The 20537-nt window shown below is 36.7% G+C and overlaps 1 protein-coding gene across 4 annotated transcripts in view; it reads right to left on the bottom strand.

Annotated features, from left to right (window-relative positions):
• ABCA1 (ATP-binding cassette A1) overlaps nucleotides 1-20537 on the bottom strand; it is an 88184-nt gene that overhangs the window by 21244 nt on the left and 46403 nt on the right. For all 4 annotated transcript variants that reach the window (XM_039025516.2, XM_039025515.2, XM_090311800.1 and 1 more), the window contains 4 exons: nucleotides 11448-11510; nucleotides 9396-9482; nucleotides 482-580; nucleotides 232-416 (listed from right to left, as the gene is read on the bottom strand). In XM_039025516.2, the coding sequence (XP_038881444.2) occupies nucleotides 232-416; nucleotides 482-580; nucleotides 9396-9482; nucleotides 11448-11510 (434 nt within the window). The remainder of the gene's footprint in view (nucleotides 1-231; nucleotides 417-481; nucleotides 581-9395; nucleotides 9483-11447; nucleotides 11511-20537) is intronic.

Raw genomic sequence — 20537 nt, forward strand, 5'->3', positions numbered from 1 at the left:
AAAGGAGAACAATCGCTTAAAAAAGAAAAAAAAAGAGCCCCAACTCCGGTGACTTGCTTCACTTCTTTCCTTCTTGCATCAGCGGTTTTTTTTTTCTAAATTAATTATTGGAAAATAAAATCTTTCAGGACTTATAAAGTAGAAAGTCAATGTCATCATGCTTCATTCAATCATGATGTATTTGAATTATTTGCAATGACCATGGAATCATTGTACTTCCAGAGGTTATACCTTCCACAACATTTCAGAGATCCATTAGCCATAATGGCTATCCGATCTCCCAGTTCATCAGCTTCATCCATTGAGTGTGTTGTCAGCAATATGATCCTACCTTTTTTTATCTTTTTAATTAATTGCCATGTCAATCGCATAGAGTATGGATCCATTCCACTTGTGGGCTCATCAAGCACGATAACCTGCAACACTAAAATATTAAGCATGCACGAATTATTGAGAATATAGCGTAGCTTAATTTAACCACCTTGCTGTTCCCTATCAATGCAATTCCTAGGGACAGTTTCCTCTTCATTCCGCCAGAAAGAGAATTCACAGGAGTGTTAATTTTATCAGCCAGGCCAACCTGCCCATAAGATTAGAAATACAGTTGAACTTTCAAACTGATCACAGTCAACCAAGAATGCAGAGGTAATAAAATAGATTTCTGTATAGTATGGTTGCCTTAGTTATAATTATTTTAATTATTATTGGTAAATGTTCATTCCTTTTATAATTAGTTTCCTTTGATAAAATACCTCTTGTATTATATTTACCCATTATTAGGTTCTCTTTTCAATAATAGTTAAAACTGAATCTTTCTCCAAAAATCATCATGGTATCAGAGCATGTGGTCCAGAGAAGTCCTATGTTCAAACCTCTGCAATGTTATTTCCTCCCCATTTAATATTGATTTTCACTTGTTGGGTCTCCTTCATATTTCAAGCCCAAAAGTGAGAAGTGTTAAATAATATATAACTAAATCTACCTTCACCCATCATCTTAAGCTTTTTGGCCAAACGATGATTTAAGATGGTATCAGAGCCAACAAAATAAAACCTTAACCCTAGCCGTCGCCGCTGCCACAGCTATTGCTGTCTGTTTGTGCACTCCCATCCGTCAACCAAGTCAGGCGATGCCCATGCCCCAATCCACGTTACTACATCCGTGCGCCCAAATCCACGTTACTACATCCATGCATCCGTGCTACGCTCTCCGTCAATCAAGTCTGTTGTCGCACGTCCAATCTTCAGAAGCTACAGCCTTAGGTTTCATCTTAACTCCAATCTAAGGAGTTACAGATGCCCAGTGGGAATATCTTCTCTGGCCAAATTCGCCGGTTTGAGCGTTCTTTGCTCCTCAACATTTACAGCATTGAGGGTTTCAATTAGCGTTTCAACAACCTGTTCATCAAGCCCGGCTGATTCGATCAGTCTAGTTCGATTTAGTTATGTCAGACTGGTTTGGTTTGGTTCACCTGGTTCATTGATTCTGCCTCTGTTCAGTCAGTTCGTTTAGTTCAAACAGCTTGATTCAGTAAAACTAGTTTGGTTTCTGTTCAATCGTCAGTTGAGCTGCTGATGTAGCCTAAAAGATAAAAGGAGAGAAATCTCCAATAATAAATTCAAAGTCTTTATTATGAATCAAAAGTTATCCATACAAGAAGTAATCTCTCTATTTATAGAGAATTGGAAAGCAAACTAATTAATCAAATAAACTAATCCTAATCCTAATAAACTAAGGTAACTAATCATAATCCTAATGAATCAAGAAGACTAATCCTAATCCTAACCAATTAAGGATTTAACCAAGACATGCTCATTTACTCTAATCCTACCCCAAGATTCTATCCCTTCTAAAAAAACTCGTCCTCGAGTTTTAGAACGAAAATGAAGGTAAAAATAAAAAAAATAAGACACTCAAATGGACACATCTCTAAATATCGGGCATCAATAACAACCAATTTTCACGAGCCACACCAATATATTGGATTATTTGATTCTTGAAAGGAAAAATTATTTCCATCAATACTATCATCAATGACCCCAAGAATTAAGTTGTTCCAAAAATCCTTTGTTGCCAAAGTATATACAGACTCCTCAAAGAATTGAGGAAAACGATTTTCAATTATCTTCGAATTAGGTTGCCCATGAGTATCTTTTTCTTCCACACTTGAAGAATTCACATACTCCCAATATTTCCACAAATATAACTTTGATCTTGGTTGTTCTTGAATGATTCTTGGTAAATTTTGGACATTTCTTGCATACAATTGGTGTTGTTGATTCTCTTGTTGTCTTTCTTGGTAGCCAAGGTTAATTTCTGCTCTATTCTCTCGCGGTGGAGGTAGCTATGGTTGGTTGTGTGCCTTAGTTAATTGATCTAACCAGATGGATACATTTTTTACAACGGCTTCATCTTCAACACTTTCATCGTTGATTTCATCGATTAATTGTTCCTCATCATCTGGTTCGAATTGAGCAACCTCCATGTTAGTTCCATTGACTTTTTCTTCTTGCAACACAAGTCCTCTTCGATCTTTCTACTTTCCTTATTCGACTCATCTTCAATTAATTTTTTATTTTCTTCTACTCAATTCATTTTTTCCGCAATTTCACAACCCATTTAAATTAGTTATTGTTCTTTTTGAGTGACTAAATGTAATTCTTGATGGTTTCTTGAAAAATCTTAAAGATTATAATTATGCCTTTCTTCATTTTTTCAAAAGACCCCAAATTTCATCTATTCCCTTCCGAAAGTCTTCTTGATAGATGCTTTTATTTGAATATTTCTGTTCCCTTAAAAATGCTTTGACCTCCATATTGGTGTTGGAATGATTTATCGATGTTGTTTGATGTTGGTCACAATAATTCCTTTCACGCTCTAAATCATTTTCTGAATCATCTAACTCTGAATTCTTATGTTGAGTTCTTGAGAAACTAGTTTGATTGAATTGTCTAGCTCTTTTTTGATAATGTCGCCTTGTTATTCCGTTCCAAATAGCCTTAGAATTTTCATCGGAATCGTTAGAATCACTATAATCAAATTTCAAACGTCAGTAATGATAGGTTCTTTGAGAAAATCGAGCATTGGCGAAGTTATTATATTGGAATTCTTCTTTTGAATCAACTTAATTCCAATATTGCTTTTAGGAGTAAATTTAACTTTCTTGCCTATACCAGTTGCTATATTTTTTCTTCAATACTTTTCTTGATCGGTAATAGTCCATTCTTGCCAAAGCTTAAAAAAAGTCAGTATCTTCTTTCTTTCCTATAACTTGAAGGGTTCCTCCTATATAGATGTGGACTATTCAATAACAAGCACAACTCACGAAGCTCCCTCTTGCAATCGATGCCGCTAAGAGTTTCCGATCTTCCACCAGGAACAGGCAACATTGGCCCAGACGGCTGCTCTGATACCAAATTGATGTAGCCTATGAGATAAAAAAGAGAAATCTCCAATAATAAAATCAAAGTATTTATTATGAATCAAAAGTTGCCCATACAAGAAAATAATCTCTCTATTTATAGAGAATTGGAAAGCAAACTAATCCCAATCCTAATTAATTAAAGAAAGTGATCCTAATCCTAATAAACTAAGGGAATTAATCATAATCCTAATCAATCAAGAAACTAATCCTGATCCTAACCAATTAAGGATTTAACCAAGATATCCTAATTTACTCTAATCCTACCACATCAGTCGCTCAACCTCAATTAATCAGTTTCTCACATTATGTCAAAGCCTGTTACATCTTCTATAAATTTTGCTCATTAGGATATTGTCTTTCCTTCCTTCTATGTACAACACAATAAACCAAATTATTGTGGATTGTGGATTCAACAACATCCGATCACATGACTAATGACATCAGTATATTCCATCAATTAAATAACACCCTGTTCCAGTAACCTCATATAACCTCATTTAAATTGAATTGTAACTTGATGTCAATAAGCAAACTTACAAGTGACTTGAATTGTATATCTAAATTTCATTCAGACTTGTGTGAATTTCAGGAGTTGGGTTCAAGAAAGGTGATTGGCATTGCTAAGTAGCAGGGTGGCCTCTTTCTTTTTCAAGGAGAAGATCTTCCAAATTCATCTTTCAAACCCAGGTGTGAGACTTCTTCCAATTATATTAGTTACATCCCCAAGTCCTCTTCCAGTTTTAGGTCTTTATCTAGTGAAAATCAAGTCATATTGTTCCCTCATTTACTCATCAATAAAGAATCAAGTCATTTATCTAGTGAAATTTGTCAACTCTCCAAACATACAAGAAATCCTTATCCAAGTGTGCCTTACAAATCTTCAAAACCTTTTGCATTGATTCACAGTGATATTTGGGGAGCCCTCTAGAGTTAAAAATATATCTAGTGCACGTTGGTTCATAGCCTTTATTGATGACCATACTAGATTGACATCATTAAGGACAAATTTGAAACCTCAAGTATTTTTCAATCCTTTCACTCTATGGTCACCACTCAGTTTCAAAGTAATATTCAAGTTCTTAGATCAGATAATGCTCGAGACTATTTCAATTCATCTCTTGGGTCATTTCTTTCATCTCATGGTATTGTTCACAATAGTTCTTACGTGGACACTCCTCAACAAAATGGTATTGCCAAAAGGAAAATAGACACCTTGAGGTCGCTCGTTCTCTTATGATTGCTAATAATGTTCCTGATTTGATTCGGGGAGAAGCCATTCTTACTGCAACCTTTCTCAAAAATCGAATGCCTAGTCGAGTCCTCAAATTCAAATCTCCTCGAGATATCTTCCTCCAAATTCATTCCCAACTATGAAATTTTTCCTCAAATCTACCCCTTTGAGTTTTTGGATGTTCCTCCTTTGTTCACAATTATTCTCCCCATCGATCCAAACTTGATCCAAAATCCATCAAGTGCATTTTTTAAGTTATTCATCACATCAAAAGGGGTACTAATGTTATTTCCTAATTACTAGGAAAATGTACCCTTCTATAGATGTTACCTTCTTTGAAAACCAACATTTTTTCACCAAGCCTCAAATTCAGGGGGAGAATGCGAGAGAATTTGAGTCATGGGAAGTTGTCCCACACCTCTTACTCACATCATAACTGAAGCCTTAGCTCCTCCTATAAATGAGCTACCTATTTCCACGTTTGTCCCCCTATTGTTTTTTAACCTTTAGTCTAAGAAAGTCGACCTCTTGTTGTTTACTCGAGAAGGAAAGGGACTATCTTGCAAGAATCTGAAAGTCAACCACCTGAACCAGATACATCTTCTTTGAATTCCACTAATGAGAACATCACTTCTCTGATGCCTTTGATTGATGATGCAGCATTACCAATTGCTCAACAAAAAGGTGTTAAAAGTTGTACCAGTCATCCAATTAAAAAATATGTGGCATATGGGAAACTAAATCCATCTTATGAAGTTTTTGTAACACAGTTGGACAATATTCAAATGCCACAGAATATTCAAGATATACTTAAAGATCCTAAAGATCCTAAGTGGTAAAAGGTTATACATAAGGAAATTAAAGCTCTTGAAAGTAATGGAAGGACTCTCACAACACTTCCTCCTGGAAAGAATCCTGTTCGGTGCAAATGGATTTTCACAGTTAATACAAGTTTGATGGCAGTATTGAAAGATTCAAGGCAAGACTAGTGGCTAAGGGCTTCACTCAATCATATAACATCAATTATCAGGAGACTCTTGCTCTTGTTGCTAAATTAACACTATTCATGTCCTTATATCTTTAGCAGTAAATCAAGACTGGCTTCTTCATCAACTTGATGTAAAAAATATCGTTTTCAATGATGATCTCGAAGAAGACGTTTACATGCAGATTCCTCCTAGAATGGAAAATGGGTCTAACAGAGACTTGGTATGCAAGTTGAGAAAGTCTTTGTACGGATTAAAACCGTCTCCTCGACTTGGTTTGACAGATTTGCCAATGTTATGATTAATAGCGGTCATCATCAATGTCAAGCTAATAATACTCTATTTTTGAAATCTGCAAATACCAAAACTGCAATCTTGATTGTATATGTAGATGATATCATCAACACAAGAAATGATCTGTAGGAAATCCTTAATTTGAAAAAGATGCTTGCAACTAAGTTTGAAATCAAGGACTTGGGAAGTTTGAGATATTTTTTAGGAATGAAGATGGCAAGATCTAAAGATGGTATTGTCATTTCTCAACGAAACTATATTTTAAACTTGCTAAAGAGATTGAAAATCTTGGGTGTAAACCTGTTGGATCCTAATCTACGCCAAGACCAAAGTGAAGGTATTAGTCCAGTTGACAAGGGCATGTATTAAAGGCTTGTGGGAAAGCTAATTTACTTGTCACATACCAGACCAGACATATCATATTCTGTGATCATTATTAGTCAACACATGAAAAATCCCAATGAACACCATCTTAGGGCTGTTAACAAGATTTTGAGATACTTGAAAGGTACTTCAGGTCATGGACTATTGTTTAAAAAGTCTTCAAACATAATGGTAGAACTTTATACTGATGCTAGTTGGGCTGGAGAGTTAACTGATCGAAGATCTACAATTAGATATTGCTCTTATGTTTAGGGCAACTTAGTCACTAGGAGAAGCAAAAAGCAATTAGTTGTAGCAAGAAGTAGTGCAAAGTCTGAATATCGAGCTCCAACTTTGGGAATTTGAGAAGGGATGTGGATACGACAACTTTTGAAGGAACTACAGATAGAAACTCAAAGTCCATTCAAAATACTTTGTGACAATCAAGTAGCAAGCAGCATAGCAAAGAATCTGGTTCATCATGACAGAACGAAACACATAGAGATATATCGACATTTCATATCTGAAAAGGACAACACGAACATTGTGGAACTAAACTACGTTCCATCTCGTCATCAAATTTCTAACATTCTCACCAAAGCTTTACCAAAGAAAATTTTTGATGAATTCAATTCTAAGCTCGGATTGTATTCTATATATAATCCAGCTTGAGGGGGAGTGTAGATTTGTGTATATTATGGTTGCCTTAGTTATAATTATTTTAATTATTATTGTTAAATGTTCATTCTTTTTATAATTAGTTTCCTTTGTTAGAATACCTCTTATTATATTTACCCATTATTGGTTCCTTTTTTGAATAACAAGTGAAAATTGAATATTTCTCCCAAAATGATCAAATAATAATAATAATTTAAAAAAAAAAGGCTGATTATTTTTCAATTGGAAGTAGGAAAACTTGCGATTTTTCAACTATTCATAAAAAAATTATTTTCAACTATTCATAAAACAATTCAGGGCTTCAATAGTGTTAGTTCTCCTTCTATTAAAAAAAAAGGAACTACGATGTTTTTGACATTGTAGATTAGGACATTTCAATTTCTTCTACTTAAAGTGATGGTTATCAAATTTATTTAAAGAAATGAAGGACATAAAGTAAAGTAATTTTTTCAGTCAAACGAATAGTTCCCATCGACAATACAAATATTCTCATTGTATTACAAAGGAGAGTATGATTCAAATAGCTAAGAAGAACTAGTCATATGATCAAAGGCTCCAGAATCAATGATCCATGGAGTTGAATTGTGGCAAGAGAGAGCTTTGACGGCAAATACCTGATGTGCCAAGGAAACACTAAGATTACCAGATGATGAATTAGTATTTAGCAGCTTTAGAATTTGATCAATTTGATATTTATTAAACAGATGAGAGTCAACCATATTTGCATTAAGAGTATTCTGATTGGAATTCCTTTCACCTTACTTAGAACTCTTCCAATTGGCAGGTTTTTCATGAAGTTTCCAACACATTTCACACGTATGTCGAGGTTTGTTGCAATATTCGCACCAAACACAAGGCTTTTTATGTGTCTTGTTTAACTGATCAGAAGCCTTTATTGCAATATTCTCAATCACCATTGCAGTTCCTTCAACTGAGTTGGTAGTCCTTTTTTCAATCATAACATTTCGGCAACTTTCTTCCCTGCGAACTTCAGAAAAGATATCATTAATAATTGGAAGAATGGGTTTTCCAAGACTCTAGCCTCTAACTCATCAAACTCAACATTTGATGCCTACAAGAAATTTGTAAATACGACCATCTTCCACGGTTTTCCTATAGTGCTTTTTATCCTCTGATGACTTCCATTCATACATATCAAAAGGTCAAGTTCTTGTCAAATCCTTTTCAAGAAGTGAAAATATTGAGTAACTGAATTACCTCCCCATCGTATGTCACCCAATTTAAGGTTCAACTCAAACACTCGTGATTGGTTTCCTAAATTAAAATACATCTCAAATCACACTATTCCATAATTTCTTGGCAATAGATTAACACATAGTTACACTAATATTCTCTACTATAGAATTTACAAGACAAGTCATTACCATTGAGTTTTCAGTATCCCACCCGACAAAAGAAGGGTATCTATCTTCCATGAGGTTTTTTCTCCAATAATGTAACCAATCTTTCTTTGTCCACGAATATACATCCGAACGCTTTAGGACCAATCTTTCCTTGAAGTTTTACAACACAACAACCATACAACTAGTATTTCATGTTTCACAACTTAAAAAGGCTTCGGAGAACATCAGGCACTGCAACCGCAACCTCCTTTAATGTCTGATGAGTATGAACGGGTGGCTCGCCCTCAGAATATACTTGGCTTTCGTAAATAGGCTGAGACTGGAGAAGAAGAAGCATCGGTGAGCTGGGAAGGGCTGCCGGCACATGAAGCTACTTGGGAAGCCGTGAGTACTTTAAAGATGAAGTTCCCTAACTTCAACCTTGAGGACAAGGTCAATTTAGAGTTGGTGGGTAATGTTAGCCCACCAATTATTCATCAATACAAGAGGAGGGGTAAGAGGATAATTGTAGAGGGGAATTAGTTATCATGTGGGGACCATGGGTGAGAGCTGAGTGTATCTTGTAGGGAGAATGGATATATGGGAGTAGGGAAGGTAGTTATCTTTTCATCTTTTTGCTGAATTAGAACTTTCTCACAGAGAGGAAGGAGAGTGTATTGCCTTGGGTCCAGTTCTATTTCAACTAAGTTATACTAAATACAAATAGTCCATTCTTCTCATAGTGCTTATAAATAATTATGAAAACAGAAGCAGAACACTATTATCTAAACAATCTCAAAAAGAAAGAAAATATTTCCATATTTTTTATGCAAACTCTCAGAAAGTTTATCAGGGTTAGCATGTAATGATAAAATTGATTCTATCGACCCTAAATAGCTTTAGAGAGTATCAAAAAGATTTATGCTATCAAGTATGATATGAAAAATAATAGCAGAAATTATTCATCAAATTTTGCACAAAATTTCCATGGTCATTTCCATCAAAGGCTGCAAAAGTAGAGAATATGTACGCTATTCCAATATAAGCATGTTCAAGCAACACCTAAATCTTCTTACTTCATTAACCATATCAACAACGGTCCTTTCCAAAAAGTCTTCTTTCACTCCTTTCAATGTGGCAAATATTTCCAAATGTTCTTGTACCTGGATAAGGTAATGAAATCAGAAGCATCAAATAAAACTAATATAATACCAATTATTAAACTACGTCATGAGAACAAGACGAGACAACTAAAACGTGGAACCATATCAAGGATGTAATGATGTAATATGATTAGAGTAAAATGGTGTATTCTAAGTGACTGAAAGGCAAATTCTCTCCAAGAAACAATCAAATACCCCAATTTACCCTAATCCTACTACATTAGAACCATTCAGAATTTTTTTGATAAAAGTCACTAACCAAACATTTCTTCTCATCCTCCCCTATGGAAAAGGAAGTCTACTTAGCTTTATGGAAATCTAAGAACCCCAAACGTGTCAATGAACTTATATGGATCATGCTAAATTGTACTTTTTTTTTTTTTTTGAAACAGAAGCAGGAATTTCCAATCCAGTCATTTACTTCCAATCGGGTTAGGGATTCTATTTACCTCTTTTTTTTTCCTTTCTTTCTCCGTTTGCAAGGAACACCAACTAAACCCTAGTAGTACCAAATTTCTTTTCATTTTATTTACCTCCTATTTGTTTTTTTATCTTTCTTTTTTTCTCAGCTCCTGTTTCTTTTCCTTCAATTTTTATCTTTCTTTTTCCCCGTTTCTTTTTTTTCCTTCCATTTTTATCTCTTTTTTTCCCATTTTTTTTCTTCCTTTTGTCAAATCTTTCTTCTTGTCCTTTTTATTCTCTCATAGTAGTCGCATTCTTCTTATTCCAACCTTTTGTGGTAATATTGTATAATATGTCAAAAAATGCACATATATTTATTTTTTGTAAGAACAAAAAAACAAATAACGCATCCCCAACATGTTGTGTCCAAGACCAAGGTGAAAAAATGCACATATATTTATTTTTTGTAAGAACGAAAAAACAAATAACGCATCCCCAACATGTTGTGTCCAAGACCAAGGTGTGAGTATTGCAGAAGACCTCATAAAGAAAATTTTTCCTTGACTCCTCGTCCTTTGAAAGGAAATAGGTATGCTTGAATGTAAGCCCTCTAACACTCCAATTGACCGAAATTACCACGAGCAAAGAAAACACAATGGTTAACAAGGAACAATATCATAGGCTGGTTCGAAAACTAATTTAACCAACTCACACTAGACCACATATCTGTTTTCCAATGAGCTTTGTAAGCCAATTTGTGACCGATCCTACCAAGAAAATATGGAAGCTATTTACGGGATACCCAAATACTCGAAAGGAACTTTAGGAGAAGGGTTGTACTTCAAGAAATGAAGTCTTTAGGCATGCTGATTGAGCAAGTTAAAAATTTGGCAGAAGACCAACGACCGGATATTTACCTTTCTTTGGGGAAGCTTAGTCCCTTGGTGAAGTAATAAACAATCAGTCGTATCTAGAGTAGCACGAAAGCAGAATCGAGAGCTCTAGTTCAAGAAATATGTGATGGAATTTGGCTCAAAAGCATCCTATCATAACTTAAAATTGTCTCAAAAGAACCGAGGGAGGTATATGGTGAAAATCAAGCTACTATAAGTAACAACAAAGACTTCGTCCATCATGATCACATAAAACATGTAGAAATTGATCGACATTTTATTATGGAGAAAATTGAAAACATAAGTGTCTCTCTTAACTATATACCTACCAAGATGCAGATCACAGACATAATTCAAGAATACTTTTAAAGTCTTAAAAGGCAAGCTAGACTTGATCAACATATACAATCCAGTTTGAGGAGTGTTGAATATAGAAAGTCCACCACCTTTTATTCCTTGGGAATGTTATTCCAGCCGTTAGTATTCTTTCCTTTCATGTAATATTCTTCTTACCTTTCCTTTTTGCATTTTTCACAATTAATTGTATTGTCATATTTTGCACCTTATCTCCTTGTATATATTAGCGTTGCACATTTGTAAAGTCGAATAAGAAGAATTTCAGTACATAAAATCATTAAAACATAAAAATAAGCTAAAAACTTTTGCTTACAGTCAACTCTGGGAACAGAATATCATTTTGTGGGCACACACCCAACCCTTTCCGTATCTCTTCCTACAGAAAAAATTAACAAAAATAAGTTTGAAGATCGGATAAAAAACATATTGTACAACAACGTCAATGACAAAATCATGATATTTCAAAAAAGATACGACATAATAGTTTAGAAAAGAGGAAAATATCAAGAAAAAAGACTGATAAGACAGAAAAATGAATCCCTAAGAAGAATCTACCAACAGACTGACCATGTATTCAAATGGGAGCAAAACCGACAATGTATTCAAAAGGGAGCAAAACATATCACCGCTTTCTTTTATCGGATGTCCCCAAAGGGACACATCACCACTTTCTTTTAAGAAAAGAAACTTCTGTTGGGTACAAATAAAAATGTGTTCAATGTCACCAGTCATAATGTAAAAAATATTAATAAAAGATTAATTTTACTGTAACAAAGCTTATTGGATTGATTGGTGTTTTAACATTGTATTAAAGAAAAAAACATTGTATTACAAAAAGAGGTCCTATTCTCAAACCTTTGTTTTGTCATTTTCTCACTAATTCAATATTGAAATTTCTGTGATGAAACTTCTTCAATTTTCCGAACTCACAAGTGCGAGAGAATATAAAAGAATTGATAAAAGATGAGACTTTGTGTAACCCACCAGCTAAACTTACACATCTTAAGATCAAACCACATCTCCGTGTTGATAGGTGTTTTCTTAAAAAGTGTACTTTTTTTCTTATTTCTCTTAGGAGGAAAGGGTTTCATAAATAGATGAAACACCTCACTACAAATAAGAAAAAATAAAATACAGCAAATATAATACAATAAATACAATGAAGAATAAGTCGTCGGTCGGTCGAGAATACACTTCCTTTAGTTGACAAGAATGCCACTTTTGGACCTAGCAAACTCCATGCCTAGAAAATACTTTAAGGTTCCCAAGTCCTTGATTTGGAAATCATTAACAAGTTTTTTCTTTAAAATATTCAGTCCTGTCTCATCCTTACCTATAAGTATAATATTATTGAAATTAGGGTTTTGCGCTCTAGGGGCAATTTTGTCTTTTTCATTGTACCCTAGGGTTTCCCTGTTCTCTATTTAAGCTAAGGTCTACTGTATTCCTTTGTATTAGTTTCTAATAATAATTCCCTTATCCCGTGGTTTTTCTCGCTAATTAGGATTTTCCACGTAAATTCTTGGTGTGCTATTTTATTTTCCCTACTCTATTTTTCATCATGGTATCAGAGCATGGAGACGAAACCCTGGCCACCATTGAGGAAAATCCAATAGGAGAATCCCAAACCAATAACCCAGATATAATCACTGTTATCCAAAAAGCCATTGATAGATACTTAGAAAATCCAATAAGAGAATCCCAAACCAATAACCCAGATATAACCACTGTTATCCAAAAAGCCATTGATAGATACTTCCAAACCCTTCTTCCCCACTTCCGTGAAGACGAGCCGCCGCCGCCCTACCCACCACCGGCCGTTTCCGTCGAGCCAGCCGCCTCCTTCGAAGACCCAACCACCCGCTGCAACCACCAGTCGCGCGCGGATGAAGGAATCCTTCCGGTTCAGACGCACGCAGAGGAGGTCGACCAGCGACCAGCCGTGCGAAACCAGTCCGACCGGTCCCAGACGTTGCCGACCGAAGCTGTGGAGCACCGATCTGTTACACCCAGGGCCGACTGGACCAGATCCGCAATGCCCGAGCTCCAATCTGCTATACCCGACACCGATTGGTCCAGATCTGTGATGTCCGATGCCGATCAATCAAGTTTCCGTCCTTCGGGAGTGCCGCCGGCCTTCTCCTCTCAGATCGGAGCCTCATCCCAATCTTTGCCGCACCAAAGGACAGATGGAAGAGGTATGGGTATTTTCCAGCCAGGTATGAGCAACCAAATGGAGCAATTTTCGCCGATCACAGATGAGTTTGGAGGGGGCAAGTCTTCATCATACCACCAAGACTAAGGAAATATAATCCAAGATCAAGTTACTCAGTTGCAGTTGCAGATTAAACAACAGAACGAGATGTTTCAACAACAGCTTGCTGCTATTGGGGAAGCCATGGGATCGAAATCCAAGATCCAATCAGATCTAAATCCATACCCTGAAAATTCGGTAACTTCGTTCCCTACTTACTCCTCAAATTTATGTTCTGCAACTATAGGCAATTCTTCTGGAATTATTATAGGGGAAAAGTTGAATGGTGATAATTACTTCTCTTGGTCCTAATCTATTAAAATGGCTCTTGAGGGCCGTCATAAATTTGGATATCTGACAGGTGAAATACCAAAACAAAGGATCGGTGACCCCCAAGAGCGAATGTGGAAAGGAGAGGATTCTTTGTTGAGATCAATTTTGATTGGCAGTATGGAACCTCAGGATCGAAAACCTTTATTGTATGCAGCTACAGCCCGTGATAATTGGAAGGCAACCCAGAAACTCTACTCCAGGAGACAGAATATCTCACGTTTGTATACTCTACGTAAGCAGGTCCATGAATGCAAACAAGGAACGATAGACGTTACCGCTTACTTTAACAAGCTATCTCTGTTATGGCAAGAGATGGATTTGTGCTGTGAGATGATCTGGAACTGTCCTTGTGGAGGAGTGTTACATTATCAGTCTGAAGAAACGGATCGCATGTATGACTTTCTTGCAGGTCACAACTCTAAATTTGATACAGTGCGCAGTCGTATACTGGAGACCAGACCTATACCATCCCTAATGGAGGTCTGTTCTGAAGTTCGCCTAGAAGAAGATAGGTCGAGAGCCATGAACAGTACACCTGTAACACCAACAGATTCCGCTGCTTTCAAAACATCAGGCCATAAACAAAACAGTAAGTTGCCCCCAGTGTGTAAACATTGCAAGAAACCCTGGCACACTGAAGATCAATGCTGGAAACTCCACGACCGACCGCCTAATGGTAAGAAACGACAGCCAAGTCAGGCTCTCGTAGGTGAATCTGTTACTGAAGATACTCAGACTCAGAACCAGGAAACTACCCAGAACACTACTACAGTGGGTGTAAGTGCAATCGCCCATACAGGTACTTTTCAATCTTTTGGTCTTGTGAGTATAACTGGTAATAAACCGTGGATATTAGACTCAGGAGCCACAGATCACCTCACTGGTTCTTCTGATCAATTTTTATCTTATCAACCTAGTGCTAGAAATGAAAGAATCAGAATTGCAGATGAGTCCTTTGCTCCTGTTGCTGGAAAAGGACGGGTGTCACCCTTTGCCGGCTTAGTACTCCAAGATGTGTTGCATGTGCCAAAAGTGTCTTACAATCTGTTATCTATTAGTAAACTACCAAGATATTTGAAGTTTCGTGTTAGTTTCTCACCTGAAGATGTTGTTTTTCAGGATTTGACCTCGGGGAGGACGATTGGCACTGCCCGGCATGACAGGGGACTCTATTTCCTTACTGAAGAAGCTTCCTTTAGGCTATGTGATAGGACTAGTTTGTTTTCTTCTCATTTTTCCATTTCTGAAACTGATTATATGTTGTGGCATTATCGTCTTGGCCATCCTAATTTCCAGTATATGAACTATTTGTTCCCTCATCTTTTTCGCAATATTAATATCTCTAAATTGAAATGTGATGTGTGTGTCTAGGCAAAACAGCCTCGTGTTTCTTTCTCCTCTCAGCCTTATAAGCCCTCTAAACCGTTACTCTATTCCATAGTGATGTCTGGGGTCCTTCACCAGTCACTACCATAACTGAGAAGCATTGGTTTGTAACCTTTATTGATGATCATACTCGTCTAACTTAGGTTTTCCTGCTGGCAGATAAATCAGAAGTCACTTCAGTTTTCCAACAATTTTACAATTCCATAGAAACCCAGTTCAACGCTAAAACCGCTATTCTCAGAAGTGATAATGATCGAGAATACCTTAGTGTAACACCTTACGAGAATTCCTTATCTCCAAAGGTGTTGTCCATCAGAGTTCCTGTGCATACACTCCTCAACAAAATGGAGTGGCCGGACAGAAAAACCGTCAGCTGGTCGAAGTTGCCCGCTCTCTTATGTTGTCTACCTCTCTTCCCTCTTATTTATGGGGTGAAGCTATCTTGACAACAACCCATCTCATGCCATCCCAGGTCCTAAAATTCCAAACCCCATTAGACTTTTTCAAAGAGTCTTACCCAAACTCCAGACTTCTTTCTGATGTACCCTTTCGTGTCTTTGACTATGAGTGTTCGTCCATACACACGGACCTAATCGTACCAAGTTTACCCCTCGGGCACAAAAATGCGTTTTTGTAGGGTACCCTCTACATCAGCGTGGGTACAAGTGTTATCACCCTCCTTCCAAGAAATACTTTGTCTCTATGGATGTGACCTTCTTTGAAGATCATCCATTCTTTCCCAATGGTTCTCTTCAGGGGGAGCATTTCAGTGAAGAAACCAATTGGGGTCCCAGCCTTTCTGCCTTACCTGAACCTGAACTCATCCTTGATGTTAGTGTCAACACCAATGCACCCATCCTCCCAACTGAACAAGTCCCTTGGATCACATACTATAGAAAGAATCTCAGGAAGGAAATAGCGCCACCTGTTATCTCTCTGGCTCCAGTTCATGAGTCTGAACAGAGATCAGTTCCAGGTACTAGAAGTCCTATCCCTGATCATGATAATAAATGTGATAACACTAATGCTTGTGTTGAAAATATTGAAAGCAAAAGTAGGGAAGATAATGCCAGCAAGGATGTGATTGAGGTTGATGGTGCAGAGACAGATGAGTGTGTGACTCTTGAGGACATGGTAGAATCTGGAAAAGAAGCTTCTCTTATTCCTGCTGGAAAAAATGTTGAGAGTGGGAAAATAACAGAACCGGAGGGAGAATGCAGTATGTCAGAAGAAAATAAAGATAGAGATAAATCCCTTGATCTTCCGATTGCCCTGAGGAAAGGTACGAGATCATGTACTAAATATCCGTTGCAAAGTTACTTGTCCTATAATAATTTATCTCCTGAGTTCAAGGCCCTCACTACAAGCCTAGACACAGTGGTGATACCAAAAAGTATACACACCGCATTGGAAAGTCTTGAATGGAAAGCAACAGTTATGGAAGAAATAAAAGCTCTCGAGAAAAATCATACGTGGGATCAAGTCAATCTTCCAAATGGTCATAAAACAGTCGGATGTAAATAGGTATGCACAATAAAGTATAAACCCGATGGAACTGTTGACAGATACAAAGCAAGATTAATGGCCAGAGGTTTTACTCAGACGTTTGGGGTTGATTATTCAGAGATCTTTTCGCCAGTTGCAAAGCTAAATACAGTTCAGGTCCTCCTTTCTATTGCAGTTAATAAGGATTGGCCTCTTCACCAGCTTGTTGTGAAGAATGCTTTTCTCAATGGAGAACTGGAGGAAGAAGTCTATATGAGTCCTCCCCCATGATTTGAGAAACAGTTTGATCATCGAGTTTGCAGATTGAGAAAGTCCTTATATGGGCTAAAACAATCACCAAGGGCTTGGTTTGGTAGATTTATTATGTTTGTAAAGTCTCAAGGATATAAACAGGGTCATTCTGATCATACTCTGTTTACTAAAAGGTCTGTATCCGGGAAAATCGCAGTTTTGATTGTTTATATTGATGACATTGTTATTTCAGGTGATGATACCTCAGAGATTGACCGATTGAAGGCAAAGATGACTGAGGAATTCGAGATCAAGGACCTTGGAAAACTAAGATACTTCCTCTGAATGGAAGTAGCTCGATCAAGAGAAGGAATTTCAGTTTCCCAAAGGAAGTATACTCTGGACCTGCTCAAGGAACAGGTATGATGGGTTCAAACCAGTTGATACCCCTATAGAAGCCAATGTAAAGTTAAGTAATATGAGTAAAAGTGTTCCAGTTAGCAAAGAAAGATATCAGCGACTTGTGGGAAATTAATATATCTTTCTCATACTAAACCCGACATCTCTTATGCAGTAAGTATGGTAAGTAAGTTCATGCAGTCACCATACGAAGAACACATGAGGGCAGTAGAGCGCATTTTGAGATATCTGAAAACTTCTCCAGGGAAAGGTTTGATGTTCAGGAAAATTGAAAAACGATGTATCGAAGCTTACACCGATGCTGATTGGGTAGGATCTGTAGTAGACAGAAAATCAACATCAGGATATTGTAGCTTTGTGGGACAATCTTGTTACATGGAGAAGCAAAAAACAAGGTGGTGTTGCCAGAAGCAGTGCTGAGGCAGAATACAGGACCATGAGTCAGGGAATCTGTGAAGAAATTTGGCTTGAAAAAGTCTTGAAAGACCTTGATCAAGAGCATACCAGTCCAATGAAACTCTATTGTGATAATAAAGCCATAAGCATAGCAAACAACCCTGTTCAACATGACAAGACAAAGCATGTGGAGATTGATCGGCACTTTATCAAGGAAAGACTCGATAGTGACAACATTTGTGTTCCTTATATTCCCTCCAATCAACAAATTGCAGATGTCCTAACAAAGGGGCTTCCCAGACAGTTGTTTGACGCTTGTGTGAGCAAGTTGGGACTTATTGACATCTACGCCCCAACTTGAGGGGGAGTGTTGAAATTAGGGTTTTGCATTCTAGGGGCAATATTGTCTTTTTCATTGTACCCTAGGGTTTCCCTATTCTCTATTTAAGCTGTTGGTCTACTGTATTCCATTGTATCAGTTTCTAATAATAATTCCCTTATCCCGTGGTTTTTCTCCCTAATTAGGGTTTTCCACATAAATTCTTGGTGTGCTATTTTCTTTTCCCTACTCTATTTTTCATCAAATATCATCAACATATACCATCAGAACAACAATCTTGCCATATCTAGTATATTTATAGAACATAGTATGATCAACTTGACTATGACTAAATCCCTAGCTCGTGACTGCCTTTCCAAAACACAACCATGCTATAGGAGATTTTTTAAGGCCATATAATGATTCAGTGATTTCTTTAACTTACATACTTTGTTAACCCCGAGATCCACTTCAAAATCATGTGGCAAGACCATAAATACCTCTTTTTCAAGATCCCGATTGAGAAAGGCACTATTAGCATCAAGTTGATAAGGAGGCCAATCAAAATTAACTGCAACAGACAACAGAATTTTGATAGAATTAAAACTGGAGCAAATGTTTCTAGATAATCAATTCCATAGGTCTGAATGGACCCCTTGGCAACCAATCTAGCCTTATACCTTCCAATACTACCATCAACATTACATTTTTGTGAACTATTTTACGTATCTTTTTGTAGTTCAACTATGTCTCATGTGCAATTTTGTTTCAGCGCATTAATCTCTTCCATCACTACTAATTTCCAATTCAAAAACCATTTAGGCCTCCTATATATTCCTTGGAACAAATAAGCTGGTTATTTGGGATGTGAAGGCTTTATGACAGTCAAACAATCTATGATATGAAAAATAGCTTGCAATGGGGTATTTGGTACATTTACGAGTACCTTCCCTATGGGTAATTGGAATATCAAGATCAAGCAAGTAAAGGATTATGGGGAGATGAAGAACTAGCAGGAATAGGAGTAAAGTGTCTAATGCCTAGATCTTCAGAATCATTCATCGGAGAATTAGATTGGTCCTGTGATAATTCAACTATCTGATCTTGATCTTTTTTAGTCAAGTTTCTTCTAGTATGAACCTGAAGTTTAGGATTTCGACTTGTTGAATCAGTTTGCAGTATTTCTCCCCTCAAAGAAGAACTTCTCACATTTGGCATCGAAGGATTAGAACCATAATTTCAGAACCAATGATGTTTAGGAGAGTTAATGTGTTCCGAAAATTTTCAAGGTTAGATGTCTCCCCCGAAGTGAATTTGGACTAAAATCTGGTAGATTTTCTAAAAAAGACACATCCATACTTTCAAAATACTTGTTGGTCAAGGGATCAAAACATTTGTAAGTCTTCTTATGAGAGACATAATCTACAAAAATACATTTAATGGCTCGAGGATCAAGTTTAGTTCGAGAAAGGGTAGGAGTATGGACATAAGCAGTACACTCAAATAATTTTATTGGTAAACCAGGGAACAGTCAGACATGAAGAAAAAACTCTTTGAAGTGACTCGGAGGAGTTTTAAAATTCAAAACCTTAGACGGCGCGATTGACCAGGTATGCAACTGTAAGAATTGCATCACCCCACAAATATTTTGGAACATTCATAGAAAACATAAGGGCACGAACAACTTCAAGTAAATGTCTGTTTTTTCGCTCAATAATGCCATTTTGCTGAGAAGTGTCACGATACGTAGTTTGATGAAAAACACCTTTATCTTCCAAAAAAAATTGATTAATTTTTCATTGAAATATTTAGTGCCATTATCAGTTGTAAAACCAAACAAAAATCTCTTTTACCTCTGACTTTTTTATTAACAAATAAAGCCAAGTTAAACGAGTGTGATCATCTACAAAGGTAACAAGCCAATGCTTACCACTATGAGTCAAAACTTTAGATGGACCCCAAACATCCGTATGAATTATGGAAAAAAGTGATGAAGCCTTATAAGGTTTAGGAAAATAAGTGAATCAATGATGTTTGGCAAAAATACAACTTTGACTTTGAAAAACTGCACTCAAATCCTCCAAATAAATCAGAAAATAGATACTTTAAGTAAAAGAAATTTGGATGCCCTAATCTACGATGCCAAAGCATTATAGTTTCTTTAACAGAAGGAGAACAGACACTGCTCAAGCCCTAAACTTTTTTATGACTAGTTGAAACTTCATCAAAGTAGTAGAGACCATCAATCATCTTAGCACGTCCAATCGTCTCCCCCAAGTCCCAATCCTAAAAGATACAATGGGAGTCAAAGAATGTAACACAACAATTAGCATATTTAGAGATTTTACTAACGGATAACAAATTGCATGCTAATTTGGGAACATGAAGGACATAATGTAAAGTTAGTTTTGGAGTTAAGTGAATAGTTCCTTTTCTTGCAATAGATGTGAAGCTACCATTGGCAATACCAATTTTGTCATTTGAATACACAGAACAGTAAAATTCAAACAAACACGAGGAACAAGTCATACGGTCATAAGTTCCAGCATCTATAATCC

The sequence above is a fragment of the Benincasa hispida genome, chromosome 3, assembly GCF_027475165.1.
Source record: "Benincasa hispida cultivar pf3 chromosome 3, pf3_genome.v1.1, whole genome shotgun sequence".
NCBI lineage: Eukaryota > Viridiplantae > Streptophyta > Magnoliopsida > Cucurbitales > Cucurbitaceae > Benincasa > Benincasa hispida.